Source organism: Zingiber officinale, chromosome 7A, assembly GCF_018446385.1.
Source record: "Zingiber officinale cultivar Zhangliang chromosome 7A, Zo_v1.1, whole genome shotgun sequence".
NCBI lineage: Eukaryota > Viridiplantae > Streptophyta > Magnoliopsida > Zingiberales > Zingiberaceae > Zingiber > Zingiber officinale.
In genome coordinates this window covers 134,141,184-134,153,289 of record NC_055998.1, presented here as the reverse complement: position 1 = coordinate 134,153,289, position 12,106 = coordinate 134,141,184, and the positions used below count along the sequence as shown (strand labels likewise).

The 12,106-nt window shown below is 36.8% G+C and overlaps 1 protein-coding gene and 1 long non-coding RNA gene across 4 annotated transcripts in view; both read right to left on the bottom strand.

The window, feature by feature from the left end:
- Positions 1-4,061, bottom strand: part of LOC122002687 (ferritin-3, chloroplastic-like) — a 31,339-nt gene extending 27,278 nt beyond the window's left edge. The window contains exons 1-8 of one of the 2 annotated variants that reach the window (XM_042557961.1): positions 3,880-4,061; positions 3,515-3,598; positions 3,375-3,435; positions 3,201-3,288; positions 2,757-2,818; positions 2,610-2,675; positions 2,222-2,285; positions 1,966-2,124 (exon numbers count right to left, since the gene is read on the bottom strand). In XM_042557961.1, the coding sequence (XP_042413895.1) occupies positions 2,069-2,124; positions 2,222-2,285; positions 2,610-2,675; positions 2,757-2,818; positions 3,201-3,288; positions 3,375-3,435; positions 3,515-3,598; positions 3,880-4,025 (627 nt within the window). In that variant the 5' untranslated portion in view covers positions 4,026-4,061 and the 3' untranslated portion in view covers positions 1,966-2,068. Of the gene's footprint in view, positions 1-1,965; positions 2,125-2,221; positions 2,286-2,609; positions 2,676-2,756; positions 2,819-3,200; positions 3,289-3,374; positions 3,436-3,514; positions 3,599-3,879 lie in introns of those variants that run through there. The other variant, XM_042557962.1, reaches the window with a different exon arrangement.
- A 5,939-nt stretch (positions 4,062-10,000) lies between these two features.
- Positions 10,001-10,397, bottom strand: LOC122000520. Of its 2 annotated transcripts, none has more exons than XR_006117160.1 (3): positions 10,326-10,397; positions 10,150-10,215; positions 10,001-10,075 (listed from the first exon to the last, which is right to left on the bottom strand). It is a non-coding gene; the product is annotated as an uncharacterized LOC122000520 (long non-coding RNA). The 2 variants fall into 2 exon arrangements; XR_006117159.1 differs by having other exon boundaries at positions 10,150-10,241; positions 10,326-10,390.
- Between the last annotated feature and the right edge of the window lie 1,709 nt (positions 10,398-12,106).

Below are 12,106 nucleotides of genomic sequence, written 5' to 3'. Positions count from 1 at the left end.
AATTGATAGGAATGTGAGAATTTGGTTTTTTTTCATTTATTAATTTTTATTTTTTAAAATTGTAGGTGTTGGCAAAATTTCCAATGGACTATTGTTTTAGGTCACTTTAATATTTTTTTTAGTTGTACAATAAGTAAAGGAAAGCAACATGATTATGTTCATTTACATGATAGACTCAAAGATATCATTAAACAGTCAACTTTTACTATATTTTAGATATAAAGATATTAAGCAAATTGCGGATCTATTGGTGAATATATTCATAGTTGGAATTCAACGTCTCAAATGTTTTAGATTTTCAAGTGTTCCAGTTACTTTCACTAGAAGAGATGTGTCTCTATTGCTTGGTATTCTAAACAAAGGTGTTTAAGTTCCTATGAATTCAACTAATGCATACGGTGACCTCTTTCTTGCTCATTTCTTTTAAAAAAAGAACCTACTAGATCAAAAATTGAGTTGCTTAAAATATATTCATAGTTGGAATTCAACGTCTCAAATGTTTTAGATTTTCAAGTGTTCCAGTTACTTTCACTAGAAGAGATGTGTCTCTATTGCTTGGTATTCTAAACAAAGGTGTTTAAGTTCCTATGAATTCAACTAATGCATACGGTGACCTCTTTCTTGCTCATTTCTTTTAAAAAAAGAACCTACTAGATCAAAAATTGAGTTGTTTAAAATATATTCCCATAAAATTAAAGTAAATGATGATGTTTTAGTATTTTGTAAATTATATTTAGTATGTATATAATACATAGTATACGAAATAAGTTTGATTTTTAGGATTCGAACCCGTGATCTTTTGGTCATATAGCAACAACTTTACCATTATGTCAAGGCTCCTCTTCATTTCTAAGTTATTGTCAATTTCTAAATAATTTTTTTTTGATAAGTTATTGTTGAGCTAGTCCCTACTCCTTTTAAAAATATATTGGTTGAAAATCTTCCTTACCTCGATGATTTCCTGCATCCATTAGAGACTCATCATTACTTGCTATAGAAGCAAGATACCCTAGTAATAGTGGATGTCGTAACTACTTTATTCATCAAAACTAAATCAAGGAGCTAATAATAAAAAATATTCAAATAAATAAAAGGGTAAAATAATTTCTTAAACTTATAGAAGATATAGGTATCCAATCTGAATCAAGTGACCATGTAGTGGATCCTCATTTTGAACTAGTCATTTCTAGAACCAGGATAGGAGAGGATATGACCGAAGTCACTATAATTATAAGGATGCTACTATTGATAGTCCTATATGCCTCAAGATGGTACCTTAGAGGAAGAGGAGTAAGATAGAAATTTTCGCTCCTTCCATAAACATGACATGGAAAGGAGTACAATTGGTTGAGGTATCAAAAAGCAACGTTGAAAAAATATAAAAGTAAAAGTTGTTTTGGAAGGGGAAGGGGGAAAGGAAAAAATTGATGTGGATAATTTGCAATAACAAAGAGTTAGTATCTCAATTTTTGAAAGTAATATTAAAGAAGAGGTCAATAAGAAGGCAACAAGGATCGTTAATTGATATCTATTGTTCAATTCTATTTAGGAGGGCCTCGTCTAGTAGGTCATATAACAATTTTGTATATTCTTCATCCAGGTTCACTGTAAGGAACTAAACGAGCGGGTGGTGGCCTCTGACCACCCACCCTGACCCAAACTATAATATGGGGGACAGTGAACCTAAGGAGGGATCATAATTAATTGTGGTCGGATCACGATTATAATCCCGTCGTAATTATAAGTGATCCATCACTGATCCACTTTTTCATGGACGAAGGATCCCAAATCCATGGCATGAGGTCAACCCTTTCAAGTTATGACATCCACACAATTGCACATGTTTATTCCAACATGTAGTGTTAATCCAGTTGATTGCGAAAGCTTGAACCAAGTTTCATAGTCAATCGAGACTAGACCTCGACGACATACATCAAATATTACTTCCTCCAGAAACCCCGTTTGGTTCTGCTCTATACTTTCGACAGCATCAAAGATTACAATACAGAATGAAGCAAATGACAACCTACAGCTAAAGACAGATGTAACTGATCAGGACCTCAACACTTTAGGCAGCCACAACATCTCCCTCATGGAGGAGCATCTTGTCGAAATGCCAAACCCCTGCATTTAATACCCAATCGCAAATAAGACATCTGAAGGTTATCTACAACATTTCAAAACAGACATCTAGAGATTATCTTAATGATGGAATCCTTACCATGTCCTTTCCCTAACCTTCTCAGCTGAGCAACGTACTCAGATATCTTCTTTATGGCTTCCACCTGAAAATGAGATGAAGATTACAAAGTTCAGCAGCAGCAAGCAAATTTGTTTTTTCTAACTTGTTGTTTGACAAGTTCATAAGTTTGCTATTACTTATTTGCTCCAACAGTATTATAATAGCAGTATAGAGATTGGTTACTAGAGAATAGAAATTAGAAATAAAGCTTTTGCTTTCCTTTTTTGCCTTGACCTTTCAATCTTATTCTACGTTTTTGTCTATAATTTTGCTGATTTTAGTGTAATTATGTTGAATTTTTTTTTGAACAAATTAACAATTGTGTCAAAGTTGACAATCCGTTAAACCATCCTCATAATTATGTCACCTGCTCTTCGAGAAATTCATTCTCAATAAAGTCAGTCAGTTGAGCGTCGTTGCAATTTTCAGCAATCTGGATTAAATTTCAAGACAATGTAAAAATTAAAATATGAGATAACGCTAACTAGTTGGACAATGGTTCAGTATCACTTACATTGTGTAGCTGGATCAGCTTCTCGTTCGTCAACTTCTCAAGAGCCAAAGTCAATTCCATGGCTGAAACAAAGCAAAACAATGTCACCAAAGACTATCTACAAAATCCAAGGTTTGATCAAACTTAGCAGAGTAGTAAAAAAAATAAAAAAAAAAATAGAATGGTACAAAACCAAATAATTCAATCTCGATGTAAAAATTTAGGATTCCGAATGAAAATATTAGGATTCCTGGAGCCGACATTAAATTGTAAAAATTTAGGAATAGTCGCCATCGTTGTTTTAAAAAAAAAAAAAAGTCTCTCTCCTGGAACATCATCAATGAATAAGTAATAAGAGGATAGAGTTCATCGATATTGAGGAGAATGGACGAAACAAATATTTATATGCAACAGTTACATAAAACGACAGAGTAGATTTGTGCTGATGCACAGATTCGAACTTACCATGCAATGCTTCTCCCTTCTCGGGATGATCGAATTCAGACGGTGGCATAACAAGAGACTGGAGTTTCACTCTTCCTCCTCGCTTGTTCTGATCACGGAGAGATTTAGAATCAGTTGTCGTAGTTCAGAGACAATAACAAACACCTTGAAATTTAATTTGAATCTGTAACTTACTTGGTATTCCATCAGTTTCTCGGCATGCTCCCTTTCCTCTTCACTTGACTCCTTGAAAAATCTGTAATGAGCAAAAGCAAGTCAAATATACTCAAGAATCACAACACATGTATGAAAATAGAGAATAAACGCCTACTTACTTTGCGAGGCCTTTCAGCGCAACGTTGTCGCGGTCGAAGTAAGCGAACAAGGCATGATAGACGTAGGAATTATTGTATTCGACACTGCGAATGGAACAATGTTGACGAGATCACCGAGATTGATCTAATTAAATTTCTCATAGAAGGAATTTAAAGAACAGAACAAACGAAAGGTAAGTCAAACAAGACGCGTTCAACTAACAAGGCAGCTAAGAACTCGCTCGCATTGTGGAGATCCCAGGTCATTTATCTCGAGAAGATAAATGACAAAGAAATTTCATCGAAAAGATGAATCAACGATCGCAGGGAAAAAATATTACAATAAACATAAGGTTAAATGAATGAGAGAGAGAAATAGAACCGACTTGATCTGTTGATTGATGGCAGATTCGCACTCATCGGCGTATTTCTGACGGCCCAAAGACAGATCTGGGGACGTCGGAATCAGAGCGAGCTCCTTCCCGATCTCCTCCAAGTCCAAGGCAGCGGCCGCGGAAGCTTCGAGAGGCATGTCTTCTCGCTCGAAGGATGCGAAGGATGATGGGTGGGGAATGAAATTAAAGGGTGAGGACGCGGGGATATAAAAAGGGCAGGGGAGAGACTGGATGGGCGACAAGTGGACAGTCAGATCATTTTCAGTCGGATGCGCGCGTGGACGACTCACGATCTCCACACGACTCGCTTCCTCGGCGACCGTTTGAAAGGAATCTTTAAGCCACGAAAAAAATAAAATTTTGAAAACAAAAGGCAGCTCATAGCTTTTAATGCCATCCACAAACGGAACTAATAATTCCATTTACTTTTTTGATATTTTTATCTGATTTTCATATTATCATTCAGATATTTCATTTTTCAAATATTTTAAAATTTATAATTAAATATTTTATTAAGTAAATATTTATAGATAAATTCGTTGAATATCAAATATCTTTAATTCTCTGCTTAAAAAATTAGATTTCAAAAAAAAATAATAAAAAATTAAATAAGTAATCAATGCCTACTTTTTTTTTTTTTTTGGTGGGCCCTGCTACACGCCACCCATGTACTCCCAATGCAGAGCCCACCTTTCTTTTTTATGTTTTTTTATATATATTTTTGAAAATAGAAATCACCGGGTATATTTGAGAGGATTCACTTGGATGCCCTAATAAGGAAGACGTGTGGCAGCCTCGCGCTTGTTGCGGAGACAACAACAAATGAGACACACAGAAGTCGCGTGTTGCTTCCTAGCTGATCATGGTCTTTGTGTTGATTCACAGTGAAATAACGTTCTAAAAGAAATCAAGAAAGTAGATGTACAAAAGATATTCGGTAATTGACTAAAGCCCACATATAAAATTTCAGAATTCCTAATTAAAAAACACACTAAAGTTGGTTATTTTTCAAAAAGTGCATTTATTTCCGATAATACCCTTCTCGCCAACTGCTTATCCCATTCCCAAACATTAGAGCAACATATTCAAAATAAATAAAAAGTTTATTTGATTCGGATGCATACAATCTCGACATCTCTTCGCTCTCCCAGTTCTCGGAAATTAAATCTCATCTCTCTCTATTAGCTCGTCGAAAACAATTTCCTCAAAAGTCGAAACCCTCCACATAGATCTATCAGCTCGCCGAAAGTGAATTAGGATCTACTGATAATCTTTCCCTATCCCATTCAAGTTTAGGGTTTAGTTTGACTTCTCATTCTGTATCCTGATGTTGGTCATCTCTCTCCTCTCCTATCTTGGATCGCTGACCTAGTATTGTAATTCAACCTCTCGATCAGGTATGTTTCAGATTTCTATTGTAGTCCCCATCTCTTACGCATGTTTAGAGTTTGTCACACTTTAACTTGCATTCCTTTGATTTGATTTTGTGTTGGTTTACATTGTCCTTAACCAACACGCTATTTTCTTGAAATCTAAAAATCCATCGATGACTTTTTATCAAAATTCATTGGTGGGTGTGATATAGAGTTTTATCAATTTTAAAATTGTGTAACGGGTAGACTGTGTTTAGACTGGCTAGAGGAGGTGAATAGTCCTAAAAATAAGTTAATCAAATTTTTTACTTTTACTTAGCAAGGATAGTCAAATTAATTAAACACAAATAATTAACTTTAAAATCAATAACAAAAATAAAGTAAGAGAATAAAAATATTTACTTGTTACAACCTAAGTGATTATTAATCCAAGATAATTATAAGCTTCACTAATAAAAATCTCCTTCGTGTAGACGGAGTAACCTCTTACAAACTTTGAATGATAAAAAAAAGCTAGGAAAATGAATACAATGATTGTTGTTAAATTCCTAACTCCTTGGAGTTTTTATAGTCTCCTGAGATAATGTTACCATTGGCTGACGTGGCTCGGAGGCACCTCCAAAAAGATCCAAGACGCCTCTAGTGTGGTTAAAGTTTTATCCTTAGTGGCATAGTCACACTACTAGAATTAAGGTCTTTAAGGACACTCATAAATGCCCTTATAGTATACTTTTAGTGACACTAAAGCTATGGTGACATCACCAAAAAATGTATTGAAATGTGGTGTTAGCACAGACCCTCTAGTATTCCTGACATTTGTATAATGTCATTATAAAATATTTATGCTAACTTCAAAAGTGTCTTAAATATAGGAATATAATGACAATAAAAAATGTCACGAAAAAATATTTCATGGACATTTATGCATGCCTTTTTATTATCTAAATAAGGACAAATATAAATGTCACCTAAACTAATTTATATTGACAATTATAAATGTTTTAAATTTTTATATAAGGACAATAAATTATGTTAGTAATGATAATTTTTAAGGGTATTTTAAACTGTCATATTATATAATCTATAATGACATTATTAAATGTTAATTATAATATTTTATAAAAATATTAAATAGAAACATTTAGAATATATCACAATAAATTAATAATATTTATTCAGAAGATAAAACATTCATTACATAATAGAAAAAGTTACACATCATCACAATTTAACCATCATCACAATTCACCATAATAAGAATAGAAACATTTTACATCCAAAATATCCAATTCATTTACCATATCATCACAATTCATCCCATCATCACAAAAGTACAAATGCAATACTAATGTAAAAGTATTGAATCCAATATTAACTAAATACTAACAAATCATTGAGTTTTAAAACTAACAAAGTCTTATAAAATAAAAACTCAACAATTTACTATCAACCATCATATGCAAAATCCAAGTACATGTCACCTACAAATACAATCAATAAATTTGTATAAGTAAATTAAACAATGAAAATATAAACCTAATAAACATAATTTAAAAGATTAAAAATCATACCAAACAAGAAACATATAAAGTATCATTCTATATGCATTAATAGTATCAACCTAAACTTGCTAATTAAGAATGTTTGAAAATAAAGCTACTCAAAATTTGCTGACAAGAGAAGATATATACCTGGACTTCTGTTGGTATAACAAGATCATGTGAAATTTTAGTTTATCTTTGAGTATGTTGTAGTTTTCTGATGATCATGTTACTTCTAGTGGATATCCCAGGTGACACCATGATGATCTAATATCTGTCAATGAAGACTACTATGAAAATTTGATGCTTATTTTAATGTAGGAGGAAATGTACAAAGCCATGACTTGAAGTTTCAGAATGGCTGAATGAATATATTCACACTTACAATGGATAGAAGCAAATCCTATATATATATATATATATATATATATATATATATATATATATATATATATATATATATATATATATATATATATATATATATATACATACATAATTTGATGGTTTGATTTCCACCTAGGAAGCATTTAAGTTTGATCAAAAGAAAAGCATTACTTTCATTTCCCTCATTCAAGGACCTCAGGCAACTTTCAAACAAATAATAGGAACTAATATTAAGTACTAAAGAGAAGAACTAAATTGGTAAAACTCTTAAAATATTAATGAATTTGTAACTCAAATACAAGTCAAAGCAGTATGTTAGTTATCGTGCACACCACTAAGATGATAAAAATGAACTTTTATCATCATGGTCAAGATTGAGAAAGAGGATTTGGTTCGCTAATTTAGGTGATAGGTTAAGCACTTCCATCAAGCCCTCCAACACTATGTGGATAAAATTTTAAAATACTGTGCACTAGGCATATGCTACTCTTCTACATGAGATCTCCCTTTTATGAGCAAAGTGGTATAAATCAAAGTTTAGCTGTAGAGAAGCACAACACTCAACACTGACAGATTTGTCTTCTCATGCAAAACACAGAAGTAGTGGGACTGAAAGATGTCATAGGTCGACTCCTCAAAATTCAACTCTTCCAAGCCTTTAATCAAGAACTCTAGGAATAAATCGTAGAATAGGAGTTTACTTCTAGACCTACACTGAAAATTTTGTTTGTTCCCTATAAAAAACCTTAGTATCAAAACATTTTACGGGAGAGTTCATTAAACTTAAAGTTCCTAGACTTATTAATGAACTCTTTCGCTAATGGTTTACAAACCCCCATATCGACCAAGACCTGACTCTTTGATTTCTCAATAAGTTTTTCTAGCACTACTCAGCTTCTTGAAACTTGATTTCTTCTAGCAGTACTCTTGCACTACTCTGATTTTCTAGCACTCCTCCGTGTTTCTTGAAACTTAATTTTTTCATCGTAGAAATATAAATCATTCATTTATCTTCTAGTGTCACGCCCCCAGAGGAGTCCCTGTCCGAGAAAATTTCGGCAGCATCTCCCCTGTACGACGGACAATCAAAAATTTCTACAAGCACTAAATACTCAGCCACAGGCGGCTGGAATCATAACAATAAATAAAATCAATCACCACGCAGTTTATATATATATTCAGCCTCTGGCTGACACAACCACGCAGTAATAATACTCTGACTCGAAATCCACCCTACTCAACTACACTCGTAAAGCCCAAATCCGATTTTTCTTACCTCTTCTGCCGTTCAGGCAGGCATGTAGTAGAATAAAACCAAATCCAATTTCATCGACATCATAAAATCCATACAACGTCCATAGGTGGAATAAATCTAAAACATAACAAGTTTTAAATAGTCTAGAGCAGAAAAGAAACCAAAACGGAAACCAAATCCTATCCTCGAGGTCTGCAGGAACCAGCAACTGGAACTCTCTCCTGACAGCATCAACCTGAAAATATCAACAATGGAGGCGGGGTGAGTCCAACACTCAGCAGGTACAATTGATATGCAAAGTAAAGAAATAACACCTAACACTAATCATGCGTACAGTCTCCTGCTATAAGAAAGATATAAATATGCATCTGAAGTAAACAGGAGAATGCTGTACTAACCAGGTCCTGAGTATAAGGTCAAACAATCCGAGTGGTATAGGAATCAGATGCATGTCAAACATAGGCATCCAAACAATATGCAGCATATAAATGCAAAACACAAACACAGCAATAAATGCATCATGCATATGATGCCAATGATGCGTCTGGTCACCCGACGCCAGTCGATCATCTCATACCAAAGTGAGGCCGAGTGGGTAGGGGTGTGACAACACTCTGTCGTCACTACTCCCGATGAGTGACCGAGTGGACGGGATCTTGTCGAGTACACCTATCCTCCTACCCCAAATCATAGATGGGGGCGCAATGCTCTCAACTCCCGTCAAAGACGGGGAGGAATCCCTATCGGATAACTCGTTGTGTCACACTACCCATGAGCGGACCAACGGTGTCTAACAGAGTCCCTGCTGCAACACACTCTGCCTGAATCGACCACTAACCCATGAGTGGTGGTGTGTGCAGATCCATGTAACTGGCGATGTGCTCAACAATAATGGAGCGGACTATCGCACAGCATGCAATCATGCAAATGATGCATGGCAATAACCATATAAACATCCTGACCTAATCCATATATATAGAAATGTGCACCCTAGGTCAAAGAATCATATCAAATCAAGGTACACAGAAGGTATAAAAACCTAGGTCCTGAACATGGTCAAGCATGGCATATCACTACCCCTATAAGCATGAATAAACAGGTAAAAATATACCTGAGATGCAAAACCAATCAATCAATCAAGCATGTAAGATTTGGGTAGTGATTAACCGAAATAGATAAGAAACATAATTAATGAAACATGTTAATTCCATTACTAAGCATATCAAAGACAACAAAAGTCAAAAGTACCCGCCTCCAAAAATAGAAAGGTCCAATCTGACTCCGAGATACTCGTCTCGCGTCAAAGTCCTGTACCAATCAATATATATATTTTTATTTAGCTAAAATTCATAAGAATTTAAATAGCTAAACAAAATCCACGAGACTAAATTAGGGAAAACCCTAATCCACATAACCATTTGTCTACCTAAATTAAAATATAACAATTGACTAGGGTTAATTGTCTTAACCCTAACCGTTCCATTAGATAAATTTTAAACCAACTCAATCTATAACAAGGATCCATTATCCTACACCATACCTAAATTCACAGCCACGGGTTTGTACTGGAATCAAAGAGTTGTTGGCTGAAGTTACTGCCGTCAAGGGTTGTTGGCTGCTGAAATTCTTCACTGTTCGGATCAGATGAAATCAAGATCGATAATAACCAATCAAACAACAATCCTAATCAACAACCGAAGCTTACCTCACTCTAAGTATCTTCCTGCCAACTCACAACCACAGATCTTGCTGCTGGAAGTTATGTCCGAAGCTGTGGATCATCCTCAATAAGAATGGCTAAAGCCCAAACACATTACTGCTCACGGCAGGACACAAACATAGCAAAAAAAAAAATTCAAAAACCAAACCTTAATCCCTCACCTTCAATCCCATTGCCGGACTACTGTTTCCCTCAGCCTCCTTCTTAAGCTCCTGTTTTACGACGACTCTAGTGGTCCGCCAAGAGAGGGAAGGAGGTACAATCGCCGATACTAGAACAAAGGAGAAATTGGCCGGCAGATGTACTAGGGCACAGATGAAGTCGGACTTGGGAGAAAGGAGGAAGATGACCGGCGCTGCTCTGGGCGTCGCCGACGGCAGGGGCACCGGCGTCGGGTGGCTAGGGCAAGCAGAGAAGAGGAGTTTGGCTCGGGCAGGCGGTCGGGCGGCGGTGCTAGGGCTCCAGCAGAGGAGAGGAGGAGAGGGAGAAGAAGTGGCCGGCGTTTTGTGCTCTCGGAGAGGTGGAACCGCCGGCCGACGGTTAGGGCAGAGAGTGGGCGCGACGGCGTGAGGGCAGGGGGGTTTCGGCGAGGAAGTGAGGAATAAAGGAAAAAGAATTAAAAGAAAAGGAATTTAAAAAGAAAAGTAAAAATCAACTTTTCCTCACTTAAATGGGGTAACCCAAACAGACTTTTCTGGGCCCCGTTTTTATCCCCGTTAACTCGTCCGTACGAGCTCCGAAAAATTCCCGAAAAATGTCCAAAAATTCCGGAAAATTCCCTTATTCATATTCGCCTATTTCCGGTATTTTACATTCTCCCCCACTTATAAAAATTTGGTCCCCAAATTTCGTTATCTACCATCAGCAAGTACTAACAACAGATATAATAATAAATGCTGAACGGTAAATAAACTCACATACCTCAAGTGAAAAGATGGGGATATCGAGCTCGGATAGTATCCTCGAGCTCCCAAGTAACTTCCTCGTCCCAATGATACTGTCATCGGACTTAACCAGCTAAATAGTCTTGTTCCGCAACTGACGCTCTTTTCGTCTAAATTCCGTACCGGAACCTCCTCGTAGGTCACGTCAAGCTGTACGAGAACCGAGATATCTGCTAGCACATGTGTCGGGTCATGTACGTATCTCCTCAGCATCGATACGTGGAATACATCGTGCACACCTGATAGGGACGGTGGTAGTGCCAATCTGTAAACTACCGCTCCGATCCTCTCTAAGATCTCGAAAGGCCAATGTACCGCAGAGCTAGCTTACCTCTGAGGCCAAATCTCTTCACCCCTTTCGTGGGTGAAACTCGTAGAAATACATGGTCACCAACAGAGAACTCCAAGGGTCTGCGTCTCCGATCAACATAACACCTCTGGCGATCCTGCGCCTCTAACATCCTCCGTCTGATAGTACGGACCAACTCTGCGTCATGCTGAGCTCTATGAGGTCCCAACAACTGGGCTTCTCCAACCTCATCCCAGAGGACGGGTGTCCGACAAGGTCTACCATACAACGCCTCAAACGGTGCCATCTGGATAGCCGAATGAAAGCTGTTGTTGTAGGCAAACTCTACTAACGGCAGATGGTCCTCCCAACTGCCTCCGAAATCCATAACACATGACCTCAGCAGGTCCTCTAAAGTCTGAATGGTCCGCTCGACTGTCCATCCGTCTGCGGATGGAAAGCTGTACTAAATTAGAGCTGCGTGCCCAAGGCCTGCTGCAGACTCTGCCAGAATGATACTCAACGGAACACCATATAATCTGATGATCTCTCGGCAATACAGATGTGCCAATCGGTCCAGCGAATCAGTACTCCGGATCGCTAAGAAGTGCGCGGATTTGGTTAATCGATCAATGATTACCCAAATCGCGTCATGGCCTCGTCGTGTCCTCGGCAACCCTACCACAAAGTCCATGGTAATATGTTCTCA